The sequence below is a fragment of the Podarcis bocagei genome (assembly GCF_964188305.1).
Source record: "Podarcis bocagei genome assembly, chromosome: Z".
Classification (NCBI taxonomy): Eukaryota; Metazoa; Chordata; class Lepidosauria; order Squamata; family Lacertidae; genus Podarcis; species Podarcis bocagei.
In genome coordinates this window covers 14542156-14559777 of record NC_138140.1, presented here as the reverse complement: position 1 = coordinate 14559777, position 17622 = coordinate 14542156, and the positions used below count along the sequence as shown (strand labels likewise).

Here is a 17622-nt window from a genome sequence, read left to right as displayed (position 1 = left end):
GATGGGAGCCACAGTTCACCAACATTAGGAAGTCCATAAGCATATTGTTTGTGGCTGTAGGTCTTGAAATCATGAAACTTGAATGACTAGTCTTCAGCAGACTGCAAAGTCCAGGTGTCTTGGTCCCCCTCCCTAACTTGGAATCGTGTCTACTCTGGTCCTGGAAAAACATGGTGTTGGTCGAGGAACCTAAGCTGCTGTCTGTTACCTCTTGAGACAAACCTTGGACATAGTGGTGTGTGTGTGGTATTTGTGTTCTCTGTCATGTGTGGGACTTCTCTGAGTAAATAAATTTTTTGCAGCCTGAGTCAAGGAATTTGAGAGCTTGTGTTTGCTAGAATTTGGGATACATGCATACCTAGGTTGTGCCAAAAGACACCCGTATATATTTCACCACAAGCTTTTCACAGAAAACAGATGATAGGCAAAGTGAACATGGACCTCCAGCACCAAACTTACTAGAAAAGCTAACCAACAAACCGAAAATAACACAGGCACAAATAAAAAGACAATGCCTTCACCCTGGTGTGGCTCCCCTTTATTACACACACAGCCCAAGAAGACAACAACAAGAATGCACTGATAGCATAAGAATCAATATGGCTAACTTGACCCAACAACCCCTCCCTTTCATACAGATGCCAGCAAAACTCACTGCAGCCAACTGGAGGAAACCAACCATGCCCTAGGCCCCACAACCTCTCTCAGTTCCAATGAAAACTAGTAAGTGAATAAAAAGAGAACCTACCCAAGTGACACGAACACAGAAATCTTGCACATACACTATGTAAAAGAATGAAAGTCTACCACCCCCTACTCTTTCCCCACCTCATATCAGATATGATGGATCTGTAGAAAGGACTTTAAGATCTGAAGACTGAGAAAATGTATGTACGTAACCAAGTAATTTTTTAAAATAAAGACCCTTTGAAAAGTGGGAACATATGTGAACTAAGGGGTTTAAAAATGACATTGTGTTACAATCTTAAAGAGAATTTTTATAAAATAATATTTGGTATTTAACTCCTGAGAAACTATTCAGAATTCATAAAGATGTTTCAAACGTTTGCTGGAAATGCCAAGAACATGAAGGGACATTTTTATCATGCCAGTGGACATGTAAAAAAGCTAAAAAATATTGGCTGCACAAACATATATACATACATACATACATACATACATGCATATATACAGCAGATTTTAAAAGGCTAATATTCAATTTAAGCCAGAACTTTTCCTCTTAGAGCTAATGGATACACAATTAGAACAAGATTGTGGAAGATTACTCCAATATATGATTACAGCAGCAAGTGTGCTTTACGAATAAAGATGGGGAGATACAGCATTACCCACTATAGGAGAATGGCTGATAAAATTATTGGATCTGGCTGAGATAGCAAAGTTAACATGCTTAATTAGAGAGAGAGAAATGTTCTTGACATTTGTCAGAAATTTGCATGGTAAGAAAATTAGGGTAGCCATATATCTGGATTTTCCTGGACATTACCAGAATTTCAAAGGTGGAATTGATGTCGGGGGGGGGGGGGAGGTGGAAGATTTATGAAATGTGTTTTGTAGTTTGTCGGGGGTGGGGTGGGGAAGAGAAGCTCAACAATTTTGGGGGTTTCCTTTTTTAAAAAACAAAAAGCAACACAACTTTCGGGGTGTCCTTGTTTTTATGTATCATAGTATTTTAATATTCTTTTGGAAGCCGCCCAGAGTGGCTGGGGAAACCCAGCCAGATGGGCGGGGTAGAAATAATAAATTATTATTATTATTATTATTATTATTATTATTATTATTATTATTATTATTTACTTTCTGAAATATGGCAACCTTAAGGAAACTGAACTTGTAATATCAGGATTTGAAGATAGAAACAGGGGTTTACTGAACACAGAATGGTTGGATTTTAACAAATGAATATCATATGAAGCTGCAGGACAAAGAACTGGAAGTTATTTTACTCTTTTCTACATTTCTTTAGTTTTTTTCTCTCTTTCCCTTTTCTCTTACTTTCTCTCTAAGTCTGTCCTCTTCTCTTTTCTTCTTTCTAACTGTTCTTTTTTAGACTAAGTAGCTGTTTTAGTATATTAAAGAAGGATACTTTGCAATTGGTATGTATTTTTGTTTATCTATGAATGCCAATACATAACTTTAAAAAAAAAGAAAGAAAGAAAGAAAGAAAGAAGCTTTCTGGGAAATGATTTATAATGAGTTTTAAAAAATGATGAAGATAACTTTTGTGAAAAAAACAGCAGCTTTTATTTTAGGTATAACTGATGGAGAAGTACCCAGGGGACAGGGGGGGGAAGTTTATGTATGCTACCCCAACTGCTTGAATGATTTATGCCCGCAGATGGAAGAAGAAACAGTTCCTATAAAAGAAGATTGGCAATTAAAATTAATGGAGTATGCAGAAATAGTGAAACTCACCAGAAGAATAAGAAATCAAGAAGAAAGAGAAAGGGACACGACAAGGTTGCCCAATTTCCCCATTGCTTTTCATCTCGGTCCTGGAGGTTTTGCTAAATATGATTAGAAGGGACCATTTGATTCAAGGTATTCAGGTCGGAGTTAAACAATACAAACTTAAAGCTTTTGCAGATAATCTTGTTTTGACATTACAGGAGCCGATATCCAGCACTAAGAGGGCCCTAGAAGTAATCCAGGATTTTGGTCAAGTGGCAGGCTTTAAATTGAACAAATTGAAAACTAAGGTTTTGGAGAAATATTTGACGCCGATAGAGTAAGAGAGGTTTCAGAAAGAGACAGATTTAACATTAGTAAAGAAGGTAAAATAGCTGGGGGTGAATATGACATCTAAGAATGTGAACCTATTTAAAGACAACTATGAGAAATGCTGGTCAGAGGTGAAAAAAGATCTAGAAATTTGGACGAATTTGAAGCTTTCCTTGCTGGGTCGAATTGCTGTTATTAAGATGAATGTATTGCCGAGAATGTTATTTTTATTTCAATCATTGCAAATTATTGATAAGATGGACTGTTTCAAGAAGTGGCAAAGAGATATATCTAGATTTGTCTGGCAGGGCAAAAAGCCCAGAATAAAATTTAAGATACTTAATGATGCTAAAGACAGAGGGGGGTTTGCCCTGCCAGACCTTAAACTTTATTATGAGTCAGCAGCTTTTTGCTGGCTGAAGGAATGGCTACTTCTTGAGAATACAGATGTTTTGGATCTTGAAGGGTATGATAACATATTTGGGTGGCATGCATATCTATGGTATGGCAAGGTAAAAACACATAAGGCTTTTTTCTTTTTCTTCTTTTTTGTGTTTAATGTTTGTATTTTTGTATTTTGTAATTTTGTATTTTTCTGTTTTTGTATTTTTCTGAACTTTTCTATTGATAAAACCTAATAAAATATTATTTAAAAAAAAGAAATCAAGAAGAAAGACTTAAAAATAGAGTGGGGAAATTTTATTATTTGAAGATATACTGCAAAAAATCAAAACATTAGTGGGACTGATATAAACACATGCAGTAAGAGATAATTAAGTGGAAGATAAGGGAAAATGAATATATTTGAATTGGATATGCAGTAATAAAAATATATAGAATAAGTAACCACAGAAAGGAGAGGGAAGTCAAGGGGAAGGTAAATTAGATTTGTAAATACTTTGTTTTTCTTGTTAAAAATATATGTAAAAGGTGAAAATGAAAAATTAAAATTAAAGAAAGCTTGAGTTTGTGCAGTCTGTAAGAGACTGAGCATTAAAAACCCTTGCTCATGGGGCTTACGAAAGGCAGTTGAAACAATGGGAGAAAATTGGCATATCTCCCCAAAATTATGCCACTATTCGGTCCCATTTCCCAACCTGGATTGTGACATATGGATTGCTTTCAAGGGTTTGAAAACAGAATTAATCTGATCATGGTTATAATACACAATAAATTTAAATAAGCTCTGAGGCTTGAGTTTTCTTACTTACGTTATCCTCAAGTTTTCCTGTGCCTTTCAGTTTGAAGAAAAAAGGAGGGTTAGCAATTTGCCTCCCTTCTTCTATACCAAACTCCTCCCTGACTGCTTTATGCTATCTTGCAGCTTTTGACTTGCACTGTGCTAGGAAGCAAGCGATTGGCAGGGAGATGTCCTCTTCCTTCGTCATACTTTTAAACAACTTTGGCAACAAGTAGCTTACTTTCATTTTGTATTATTAACCTTTGCCTTTTGCTTTTTATTTTCTTTATTATTTTATTACTTTTTAACTGTTACGACCTGCTGCTCTCACTTATACCTTTAAAAATTGTATTATTATTATTATTATTATTATTATTATTATTATTACCTCAGCCATCTGGCTGGGTTTCCCCATTCACAATTATAAGGTGGCAATTCTAAGCAGCAGCATTAAGGATAAGTCGTGCATTTGGCAACCTGCCTGTGTTTTAACTCTTTTAAATTGAAAAACTTACATTCTGCCCTTCAGAGCTCTGCAGATAGCTTGTCTTGATTATAAGAATAGTTCAGCTTTAGCAACTGCACAGCCATCAGGACAGAAGAGCCAGAAGTTGTTTTGCTTTGTGAAATAATAATAAATAATAATAATAATAAAATAATAATATTTATACGCCACCCATCTGGCTGGGTTTCCCCAGCAACTCTGGGTGGCTTCCAACAAAACACTAAAATACAATAACCTATTAGACATTGAAAGCTTCCCTAAACAGGGCTGCCTTCAGATGTCTTCTAAAAGTTTGGTAGTTATTTTTCTCTTTAGACATCTGGTAGGAGGGCGTTCCACAGGGAAGGCGCCACTACCGAGAAGGCCCTCTGCCTGGTTCCCTGTAACCTGGCTTCTCGCAGTGAGAGAACCGCCAGAAGGCCCTCGGTGCTGGACCTCAGTGTCCGGGCAGAACGATGGGGGTGGAGACGCTCCTTCAGATATACTGGACCAAGGCCATTTAGGGCTTTCAAGGTCAGCACCAACACTTTGAATTGTGCTCGGAAACGTATTGGGAGCCAATGTAGGTCTTTCAAGACCAGTGTTATATGGTCTCGGCAGCCGCTCCCAGTCACCAGTCTAGCTGCCGCATTCTGGATTAGTTGTAGTTTCTGGGTCACCTTCAAAGGTAGCCCCACATAGAGCACATTGCAGTAGTCCAAGCGGGAGATAACTAGAGCATGCACCACTCTGGCGAGACAGCCTGCGGGCAGGAATGGGTTTTACACACACAAAAAGGAGGGAGGAATGAACAGCAGCAGCACCTGTGGCTGCTAAAAACTGGATTAGGTTCTCCTTGTTTTAAAGCTAATACAGAGGCAACCACTAACATATTTGTAAGAAACATTAGGCCAATAATTTTGTCAAAAAGGGACAGAGTATACAGGCTAGAAAACTGCCAGTGGTGGAAGAGGCTTTGCCACTACAAAGAGTGAAGACTAGCTTGCTGCTAATGGGCCTATTCTTGCCATTGAAAAGTCTCATAAGCCTAATGCTAACTAGCGAGGCTTGTGGAATGAATTGGACTCTCTTGAAAGCCCCTGATGAACTCTGCTTTTAGTCTCCTGCTATGTCTTCAAACTACAGGTGTCTGAAAAGTGGGATAGTAATGAGGGCACAGAGATTTCTCTATCCAAAGGGGGGTGGGAACCCTCCTGGAACCACTGAAGAATCTTTGTCATTGGAACCTGGAGACTGGATCTATGTTCCCTCGCACCCTGAAACCGGACTGTTGCAAGTGCTCCTCACTTCCCATGCTGCTGCCAAGCGCCACAAGCCCCAGCCTGGTATAAAAAGGTGCGTCCTCCTGATGGCCTCAAGACAACTACGACTTGATCCTGGAGGCCAGGGACATAGATCCTTCAAACCCGATTCCCCAGTGGAAAAGAAGAGGAGCAGGAGCATAACAACACTTATCTGAACACCACAGATGTGTGTTCAGATCAGCTTGTGTGGGTCATACCATTCCTACCACCTGAGAGGAAGGGGCAAGCCCATTCTTTGCATGCCTTGTTTTCTCCTTAGGATGCCCAACCACATGGAATGATCCAGAGAACACGGACTGTCATCCTTCAGACAATTTTTTGGGTCTGAAAAGAGCAATCCTTGGTTCTCATTCTGTTTTGTGCGTTTCTTCTCAATTGGTTAGAGAATGGTGCTGAAAACGCCAAGGCTGCAGGTTCAATCCCCATATGGGGAAGCTGCATATTCCTGCATAGCTGAATATTGCTGCATTGCAGGGGATTGGACTAGATGATCCTCAGGATCCTCTGCAATTGTATAATTTTATGATTCTTCCTCACAGGGCTACATGCCTTCAGAAAACCTTTGGGACTGAAATATCTGATTCAGACTCTATTCCATAGCCCCTGGTTTGAATTGCTTATACTGTAGTATTTTGAGTACAACATCCTAGGCTTACTTGTCATATTGTTATTATTGCTTGTTCTGTATGTGATCTCTAGAGCTACAAAGGGCATCAGCAGGATGTAACTGAGACTGTAACGTTGGCAAGTAAATACGGTATTGTAGAGAAGGTGTTAAAGAATTATGCTCATGCTGCATTAAACATGTGCCATGAATGCTGTGTGCACATAAGTTGAAAGAAAAATGAAGCAGAAAGCGAAAAAAGAAAACGAAAAAATGCTTGGAAGTTTAAAGGAGAATTATGAATTCCAAAGCAAAGGTAAGGGTTGTTTTTTCTGAACAAAGGGAGGGATTGTTGGATAATTACTGAAATTACAGTGGCACCTCGTATTATGTATAGTATCCGTTCCAGAGGCCCGTCCATAACATGGAACTGACGCAAGCCGAAGCATCGTGTCTGCGCAAGGCGCGATTTAGCGCTTTTGTGCATGCGCGAGTGATGAAACCCAGAAGTAACCCATTCCAGTACTTCCGGGTTGCCATGGAACGTAACACGAAAGCACATAACCTGAAGCAGACGCAACATGAGGTATGACCATATAAAATGGAAATGGAAATGTGTGTGAGAAGGGCTGAGCCCAGAGTATTGGACTTGAGCCCTAATATTTCCCTAACAATATACTATTAGTCACCTGAATAGGCCTGGTGGAATAGAATAGTTAGCAGCAGGCATTTAAAAACTGACTTCTGCTCAGTGATTGAAACTGAGTCTCCATCTGCAAGCTGATAAATTATAAGGATCAACATCATTGTTGAGTGAAAAGGAGAAAATCTTTGTAACGAATTATTGTTTTATACAGGTCTCTTTGAGTTTGAGTTTGTAATCTCTGTTAGAGTTTGTAATCTTCATTATAATACATACTTTTGAATGGATTAGTTTTTGTTTCTATTGAATATTGAATTGTGAGTAGAGACCACTCCCACTATTGAAACTTATATTGGCCTGAGTTCTTGGTGTGCTTTTTTCTTGGTATATTTAATAAAAAGAACTCCAACTTATTTAATGTTGGCATTTAAAAGTTGGCACAGAAGATGTCCACTGAATCTCCAGTGGCAGAGTGTTCCACAGGACTGGGCTGATGACACTAAACGCTTGGTTTCTTGTTGTCATCAAACAAACCTCACCAGCTTGGGGTATGACCAGACACACTCCTGCAGATGATCTCAGTGATCAAGCTGGGATATAAAGGATTATTAGGCAGTATCTTGGATCTATGCAGTTCAGGGCTTTGTAAATGATTACATGGACCTTGAACCTGGCTTGGTAGTAGAGGGACAGCTAGTGCTAATGTTTCAACAGTGGTGTCATATGGGACAGGACAAAAGAAGCTAAGCTTATGTACCAAGTCAGATGTTTAGGTCCATTTGGCTCGGTATTACCTACACTGACTTGCAGTGGCTCTCCAGCTGTTTCAGGCTAGGGAGTCTCTCCCAGCCTTAACTGGAGATGCCAGGGATTGAATTTGAGGTTTACTGCATGCAAAGTAAGTGCTCAAGTACTGAGCTACCTTAGCAAAAACTCTGGCCTCTATAAAGAAGGTCTATAAAGAAACAGAAGTTTCAAGGGACGGGTGATACCTGGCTCACTTGATTGGTAGCTACAGTTGCCAGAACTTGGTGGACAGCTTGTGCAGCCGACTGAGGAACCGATGACCTAGAAAAGGAAAAGGAAAAGATTTCAGAGGCCAGACAAACCACCAAACAAATAAAACACAGGAACAAAGGAGGCTGCCATTGAATGAGCCAGATTGTTGGGGTGCATATAGCTCAGTATTTCCTACAGCGAGGGAGAAAAGTATTTGATCCCCTGCTAAATTTGCCCGTTTGCCCTCTGATGAAGAAATGACCAGTCCATAATTGTAATGGTAGGTTTATTGTAGCTGTGAGAGACAGAATAACAACAGGAAAACCCCCAGAAACCCAGAAGACAGAAGTCAGAGATTGATGTGCATTATAATGAGTGAAATAAGTATTTGATCCCTTTGCAAAAGATGACTTAGTACTTCGTGGCAAAACCTTTGTTGGCAATTACAGAGGTCAGATGTTTCTTGTAGGTGGCCACCAGGTTTGCACACATCTCAGGAGGTATTTTGTCCCCTAGTGCAGAGACTCAATCAGACGTACCAGAGATGGGAATTCTCTAGCCTTTTTACTGCTTTCATATTTATTCCATTTTTATCCCATCCTTTCTCCAAGGGCTGCATTCCCTTCTGGGGGCAACATGCCAATAGGAGGTGGGGCCAGAGGCAAAAGTATGAGAAGCAATCATTGTAAATTTTTACTTTTGTACAGTAGGCTAGTTTCTACAAACACACTGATGCACTCCTCTCTATCCTCCATCTAAACAAGCAAGCTAGAGGCTTTATCAGAGTTCATGGGCACAGCCCAGCAAGGCAAACACACTCAAGATGAGTCCCCAACCTCTACACTGCTTGTGGGCTTCTTCTTGGTTCCTGTTGATAGCAGAAGACCTGTGGTCTGATCCAAGAGAATTCTTTTTGTGAGAGTGTTTGCAGAAGGCTTGCTTGCAGCAACAGCCAGGAGGGGGTAGGGGATGCACAGAGAAAGTGCTGCATTCCCCTTTGGTGTGAATATGTGTATACACACAAACACACTCCTCCATTTACATAGACTAGGTTCTTTTATTTTTTGTCACACCGACAATACCATGAATCAATTCCTGGCATCTCCACCCTGGTTTGAAATCCTGGAGAGCCACTGCTAGTCAGTGAACACAGTACTTAAATAGATGGGTCAGTGGTCAAACTCTGTTACAAGGCAGTTACAGCTCTCTGTGTACCTATTTGGAAAATGGTAGTAGTAGAGCATAAGGAAATTTTGTCCATGGTATGATTGTTTTCCACCTAGTCATTTTGATTCGTTGGCACGCTATTTGCAAAATTTAACAATTCCAAAACACAGGCGCACTTTCACATATGCAAGATTAATTACACTGTCTTCAGCTTTACTTGAGAGGCAATTTCATTGGAAAAAAGCTTATGCCAAATGTGGAGATGGCACTATTGAATCAGTAGCTCATGTGCTTCTAGCTTGCACCCTTTATAAATATTTGAGGAGTGAAGTTATTACCCCTCTAATATTGTCCATACTTGGTCACTTAACCATTGCTACTGTGACCTTTCTTCTAACGGACCAAGATAACCAGGTGACAGAAAAAACTGCAAAAAAAATTATCAGGCGCAATTAGAATCAGATCTGTTATTTGATTGTTGGTGTAAACCTCCAGAATGTATTTTATATAGTTAAGTTTTTACCTCTATCTTGGGTACATTGTATTTTATTTTATTTTATTTTATTATCTTATTGCTATGGCTAGTGGCCCATGCAAATAAAGATTCTTCTTCTTGATGGTAGGGGATACGCTTTAAATGCAGACAGTGCCAGGTTCAATCCCTAATACATCCAAGCAGGATTGGGAAAAGACTCCATGCCTTAAATCCTGCAGAGCTGCTGCTGGTCAGTGTAGACAGTACTGAGCTGAATAGAATCAATGGTCTGACATAGTTTAAAGCATCTTTCTATGTCCTGACCAGTTCTCATTCTCCCTCTCGTTCTCTCTCTCTTGCTCTCTCTCTGTTCCTAGGGTAATCATGTTCCTAATTAATATTTAACCCCTGAACCAGCCATGTGCTGGGATTATGAGACGTAACCATCACCATCAGTGGCGTCAGATAAAGCATGTGCAAAATCCCAGCAGGATATATATAAAAGACAGGCTGGCAAGCACAATATGACAGAGCAGATGTTTTTCACAGTAGCAGAGGGAATAAACAGAGCAGACGGATGGCCAAAAAAGCAGGCAGATCTGATGCTAGTTTGCAAGGAGGTTAATTTTTCACATTGTAAAAATAAATTAAAAAAAAGGAAAGGAAAGGAAAGGAAAGGAAAGGAAAGGAAAGGAAAGGAAAGGAAAAAAAGGTGGGGTGAAAGGCAGACAATGGAAGGAGTTCGTGAGTGACAAACAAAAAGAAGGGGACATAAACCAAAATGTGGCCAATTCACCTTTCAGGATGGAATACCAATCAATTGCCAACTTACATAAAGGAATGACAGGTGATGTCTTTTACACCGTAAAAAGGGGGCAATTTGCAAAGAAGAAGCAGCAGCAGCTGAGAGGGGGGGAAGCTATGGCTCAGTGGTAGAGAATCTGCTTTTCATGCAGAATGTCCCAGACAACTCTAGGCAGGCCTGTGAGAAACCCCTGTCTGAAATCCTGGAGAACTGCTGCCCGTAAATGGAGACAATACTGAGCTACATGGACCCGTTTAACCTGGTATAAGGCACTTTGTTCCCAACTTAGCAAGTGTATAGACAACTACGCATATTTGACCATCTGGCTGGGGATTTGTTTGGAGATGCTCTGAAGCGCTAAACACGCGCCAGGTGCTATCGTGCTTAATTGGGACTGGCAAGATGGGGTGGTGGGGTGAAGGAGGTGGACATAAAAATCAGAAACTTGTATACTCCATGTGATTTCAGGAAGGTTGAATGTACAGGCAACTCCCTATTTATGCGGGGGTTACGTCCTGGAGCCTCGTGTGCATAAGTGAAAATCGCTTTAAGTAGGGAGCAACCTCTAAACTCCCATTAAATGCTCTCTCTGCCGCTCTCTCTCCAATCCAGAGCAAAAATACTGTACCAAATATACAGCTTCAACTGGAATTGAAGCTTTAGAGCTGGAAGGAAGCTAGAGGATGAGTGGAAAAGCAGTAGTGGTGGCTGTGCTAGCACACATCAGCTGTTAGGCGGGTCATGCACATTGTATATGGGCCATGTGCAAGTCAATCACATTCAAGTGGGAGATGCCTGTATTTGCATTCCGGTTCACTAAATCAACACGCAATTTAATTTTGGAAGGCCAGGGGACTAGAAACTTTATTTTAAAGATGAAAGCCAAGACCATGGAATACAGAGAGCCTTTTCTTTCTCAATGGCCCCTTTGCTCCTTTAAAAACAAGCCAACCAGCTTCAGGAGCCCAAGCAGAGGCTCACCACTGCCTTTCTGAAACAATTACACTGCCCTACTGGTAGCTGAACCTTCCTGCAAGCATGGCTTAAACAAAAACAAGACATTTGAAAGGTGAGCAGGAAATTAAAAGGGTTTACCTACCCTATTATTGCAGAAACAGCTGGAGGAGAGGTATTACTCTTGAGTTCTCGCACATTCACCACCTGAGGGACATTCTTCAAAGCTGATTCAGTTAAGGAAGCACTCGCAGCTTTAAACATAATGATAATAAAGAGACATGCTAATGGTTAAAATAATCTGACTATGATTAACCAGACGGGGTTAAGAGGCTGCATATTCAGAGAAAGAGCACCCACTTTGCATGCAGAAGGTCCCGGGTTCAACCCATGGCAATAATGTTGTGTTCATTCTTAGACTGCCAGACTGTCTTGTTTTGAGTGTATGTAAGCTGCTCTAGGAGCCTTTCTGGCCGAAGAGCAGAGCACAAATGTTCTAAATAAAAATAAATAAATATAACTGAGATTCAGAGGTGCACTGCCTCCAACAGAGGGATGGCTAGTAGTCATCAAAGGCCATAGCAAAAAAATGCTGAAGTGCACACAATTGTAATAATCTGCCCATACGTTTGGGCCCTTCAGTGGCATCACCTCTTGAGACCCAGTAACCTCTTTCAGAGACTGACTGCCCAGGGGTGAGGATTGCAATCAGGGTCTTGAAATCATCTGTTATTGGCTTCTTAGAACATTCTTCAGTAAAATAATGATTTGGGACCACGTGATTCCCCTGTAAGCCTTGCCGAAATGTACTCTGCACAAGGGTAATGGTATCTGCCAGACTGCAATGTTCTTTTTTTCGATATATGATTGTTACAGTTGTGTGCCCATCAGCAATTTTGTGTGTGGTTGTTATATGGTGCTGTGCTCTTTGCATATGATTTTTACGTAGCAGCCATTGATAGCCTCGCCCTTCATGAATTTATCTAATCCACACAAGTGGGGCAGAGCATTGTTTAGGAGTGGAAGAAGGCTGTGTGCTCTCATTCCCTTCACATGCTGAGCTGGTTTGGAAGATGACCAAGTGACCAATGAGACTCTATTGAAGTATTTTCTGAACCAACCCCTCTCTTTCAGTCATGATTAAACCGCCTCTTTTTCGTTTGCTTTCATCAATGGCATGAAAAACTTCTCAAGAAAAACCGGAGTTAAAAAGTGAGATGTGCAAAAAGGTAAAGATAAAGGACCCCTGACCATTAAGTACAGTCACGAACAACTCTGGGGTTGCAGTGCTCATCTCGCTTTACAGGCCGAGGGAGCCGGCGTTTGTCTGCAGACAGTTTTTCCGGGTCATGTGGCCAGCATGACTAAGCCGCTTCTGGTGAAACCAGAGCAGCTCACGGAAACACCGTTTACCTTCCTGCCGGAGTGGTACCTATTTATCTACTTGCACTTTTTTGGGGTGCTTTCAAACTGCTAGGTTGGCAGGAGCTGGGATCGAGCAACGGGAGCTCACCCTATCACGGGGATTCGAACCGCCGACCTCTTGATCAGCGAGCCCGAGAGGCTCAGTGGTTTAGACCACAGCACCACCTATGTTCCTTTGAGGAGATGTGCAGAGTCTACACAATCATTAGCAAACCCAAATCGATACCTGGTCAAAGTGTGAGGTTTACCTGGGTTCTGGGTAGCCATCTGTCTCCGCAATGCTGCCTCTGCTGCTGCCTGGGGTGCTGGGAGGCCAGTGGAGGGAGCGGGGGCTCCGTGCTTCACTGTCTTTGTTGCCAGCATTGTGCTGTCTGCCCCTTGGGGGATGATTCTGGGCATGGCTACTGGAATGGGGTGGGAGATTGTTAAGTTACTATAAACAGAAGAGAATCAAACATCTTGTAAACATCATGTAAGGTTCTACACTGAGGCAGGAATAATTAGCTGCCCAAATATAAGATGGGGGGCACCTAGCTTTCCAGTACTACATGTGAAATGGATCTAGGGGTCTTAGTAGATCACAAGCTTAGCATGAGCCAACAGTGCAATGCAGCAGCAAAAAAAGCTAATCCAATTCTAGGTTGCATCAACAGAAGTATAGTGTCCAGATCAAGGGAAATAACCAGTTCCACTCTGCCTTGGTCAGACCCAGCTACAGGACTGTGTCCAGTTCTTGGCCACACAATTTAAGATGAATACTGAGAAACTGGAACATGTGCAACCAAGATGATCAAGGCTTTGGAAACCAAGCTTTTGGGATGAATGGTTTAGGGAATTGGGTATTTTTAGCTTGGATAAGAGGAGACTGATGGGAGATATGATAGCCATCTTCAAATATCTTAAAATAACTGTAAACAAGTAAAAATGCTAGCAGGATTAAGGTAAATTCAACAGTATAATGTATAATAAAGAAATATAATGGGGGAGGGAGAGAATTAAACTAAATGGTTTTGTCAGACTATGCAGAAATTATGGGAAAATTAAAAGAACCATGGAAGGGGAAAGAAAGATGGGTTTTAGTTTCCTTCTCCTTTCCTCCCTTTGAAGTATCAGACTCTGCTGTTCCATACCACAAACTGCTCTTGAAGGACCCTTTCAAAAACAGTTTGCTAGACAGCTGGGGAGGCTGCTATTTCAGAGTCTTAAATCCACAGCACCCATATGAAATCACTTCTGTGGTTATCTGGTTCTGGGCCAAGGGCTTTGAGGCCCTGTGTGCATTTTTTTTTAAAAAATATTGCAACGATATGAGACCAAAACAGAAAGCAAAGGGTCCTCTGAGAACCCGTACAGTAATAATCAGAATTTACACAAAAGGGGCCTATCTTCGCAACAGCTCATCACAATTTCCACTTCCATTCCCAAAGGATGTGTTAATCTGTTAACGTTATTAGTTCTGCCTCCCAAGAGGCTTTCCTCAACCATACTATCGTGTGTAGTGGCCCATTATGAATTTCCAGCGCTTTGCAACGTTTCCTGCCATAAACAGATTTTTAATAAGGGCTTCATGGCTGCGTATGTCAAAGTTGGCTAAGTATACCTGAAGGAGCGTCTCCACCCCCATTGTTCTACCTGGACATTGAGGTCCAGCGCCAAGGGCCTTCTGGCGGTTCCCTCACTGCAAGAAGCGAGGTTACAGGGAACCACGCAGAGGGCCTTCTCAGTAGTGGCACCCGCCCTGTGGAACGCTCTCCCACCAGATGTCAAAGAGAACAACAACTACCAGACTTTCAGAAGACATCTGAAGGCAGCCTTGTTTAGGGAAGCTTTTAATGTTTGATGGACTACTGTATTTGAATATTTTATTGGAAGCCACCCAAAGTGGCTGGGGAAACCCAGTGAGATGGGCGGGGTATAAATAATAAAAAATTATTATTATTTTATTTTTATTTTATTTATTATTATTATTATTATTATTATTATTATTATTATTATTATTATTATTATTATTATACAAACTGCACAGGAAGATCCAGTCTCAGATTAATCCCAACCATTACAAAAATACTAGTATCTTTAATCCTGCTGCTTATGCACAGAATTAGTATAGGATGCACAAAACTTCCATTTCATTTACGGCCTACTGACTTTCTAGGGGCTATAGAGCCACCTCTCTCACATGAATATGGCTATCTAGTCCAACCACCTTCCTTGTACACCTATCTACCAAGCCACTGAAGTGTAGTGGTTAAGACAGCCTTTACCAACGTCAGGGTTACTGTGGAATGGCGTTGGACAGCGAGTGAATTGGGGGAAGCATGAGGGCACCGTGCACCCCCAAGAAAGCCCAAAGGTCCTTTTGGGTTCTGAGGGGTCCAGCAGTGCGATTGTTGAGCTCTTTTCCCCACTCATTGCTCTGAAAAGAGTTGGGCAGGAGATTGAGCCAAAAGCACCAGGCTCCAACACAGCTCCACGGCAAAAAGTACCAAAGCAGTAACTTTTCCAAAAGTTTAGCGCTCTGAATTTTTAAAATAACAAACTGTATATTGAAATGGGAATCAATTTGGCAAATGTTGGGGTGTGTGTGTGTAAAAAAGAGGTCCACCCTGGACGCGTTTTTTTTAGAAAAATCTGCATGGGAACAATCTATAAGGTATATATTTTACTTTATTTTTCCTATTAGTAATTAACTTTCACCAGAAATATAAAACTATTTGAATAAAGTATATGGACTTTGTTGGCATTATTATTACTATTATTATTAACTCTGGTTTTATTATTAATTTTTATTATCATCTCCCTTTTTCTTTTTTGATCTTACTGTTATTGGCAGGTTTACCTCAGTATTGGATTATTCAGATTATTAATGGATTTTCCTGAACACATGCTTCTCCTGCTTGGAATAAGACATTATTATTATTATTATTATTATTATTATTATTATTATTATTATTGATTTCTCTGTGAGAGGGAATATTTACATGTACTTAACTGGCAAGACCTGATTTCTGATTTCAAGCTCAATATAGAAGGTAAAGTTATAGATAATCCGAAAGATATAAGAAAACATTTTGTAAGATTTTATGCAAAACTATACTGAGCCAAGGGACGGGGGTGGCACTGTGGTCTAAACCACAGAGCGTAGGGCAGTGTAAGGAATGGCAGAGAGCCCTGGCAAGATATATCTGGCAGGGAAAAAGGCCGCGGATAAAAATGAAAATATTGGTAGACAAAAAGGAAAGAGGAGGCTTTTCCTTACCGGACTTGAGTCTATATTATGAAGCCGCGTCTTTATTGTGGCTAAAAGACTGGATAAGATTGGAAAATAGAGATATACTAGATTTGGAGGGCTTCAATAACAGGTACGGATGGCATTTGTACCTGTGGTACGAAAAGGTGAAGGTTCATAGGGGCTTCCTAAATCATATTTTTAGGGGACCAATATACCAGGTATGGGAGAGAAATAAAAATCTCCTGGAAAGGAAGACTCCCTGGTGGATCTCACCATTAGAGGTGTTAACGATTAGGAAAACAAATATGGAAGAGAAGAATGCCACCTATGAAGAACTTATAACTAAAACAGAACAAGGGAACAAACTTAGACCCTACGAAGAGATAAAAAACTTATTCACTGGCTGGTTGCAATACCACCAGGTGAATGATTTGTTAAAAGAAGATAAAAAGAAACTGGGCTTTGAAGACAAAAAATCTAAGTTCCACGTGGAGGTAGTTGAAGGTAAAAATAAAATACTGTCTAGGATATATGATATGCTACTGGAGTGGTACACAAAAGACGAGGAGGTGAAGGAGGCAATGATTAAATGGGCAATAGACATCGGCCATAATCTTGACTTTGAATGGTGGGAGGAACTGTGGAACAGTAGTATAAAGTTTACGGCGTGTATGGCACTGAGGGAAAATATCTGGAAAATGATATATAGGTGGTATCACACGCCGGTGAAATTGGCTAAAATGTATAGGTTAAAGAATAAAAGATGTTGGAAATGTGGTGAAGCAGAAGGCGACTTTTATCACATGTGGTGGTCATGTAATAAAGTGAAAGGCTTTTGGGAACTAATTTATAACGAGCTTAAAAAAATACTTAAATACACTTTTCCCAAAAGACCTGAAGCCTTTCTGCTAGGAATGATGGGTAAAGAAATTAGAAAAGAAGATAAGAACATATTTCTTTATGCCACCACAGCTGCAAGAATTATGTTGGCACAAAACTGGAAAATGGAAACCATACCCAGTATAAAGGATTGGCAGGTCAAAATGGTAAACTATGCCGAGCTTGCTAGACTAACAGGTAGAATACGAGACCAAGATGAACAGAAATTTCAAAAAAAATGGAATAAATATTGGAATTATATCGGAACCAATTCGTAGAGGAAACTGGCGGGGTTGGAATAAATCTAACAGTGAATGATTAACTTTTGAGAATAAAAACAAAATACGTGATTGTGGAATTTATTTGATACTTACCAAAAGGGTGGAGGGGAGTCCAGGGCTCAGCAGAGCCCGAAATATTATGATTTTCTTTTTCTTTTTATGATTTTTTGTATAATTTGGGGAAGGAAAATAATAAATTATGTAAATATGTACTTATATGTATACTGATATGTTTAGCGGTATGTTTATTTGTATATTTTCTTTGTGTAATTTGAATAAAAATATACTGGTAAAAAAAAAATAAACCACAGAGCGTAGGGCTTGCTGATCAGAAGGTTGGCGGTTCGAATCCCCGCGACAAAGTGAGCTCCCATTGCTCGGTCCCTGCTCCTGCTAACCTAGCAGTTCAAAAGCACAAAGTGCAAGT

The 17622-nt window shown here is 40.4% G+C and overlaps 1 protein-coding gene across 7 annotated transcripts in view; it reads right to left on the bottom strand.

Moving 5' to 3' along the window:
• Nucleotides 1-17622, bottom strand: part of NUP214 (nucleoporin 214) — an 83967-nt gene that overhangs the window by 28957 nt on the left and 37388 nt on the right. For 5 of the 7 annotated variants that reach the window (XM_081180072.1, XM_081180069.1, XM_081180073.1 and 2 more), the window contains 3 exons: nt 13052-13207; nt 11524-11632; nt 7971-8046 (listed from right to left, as the gene is read on the bottom strand). In XM_081180072.1, coding sequence (XP_081036198.1) covers nt 7971-8046; nt 11524-11632; nt 13052-13207 — 341 coding nt within the window. The remainder of the gene's footprint in view (nt 1-7970; nt 8047-11523; nt 11633-13051; nt 13208-17622) is intronic. The other 2 variants (XM_081180070.1, XM_081180074.1) reach the window with 2 other exon arrangements.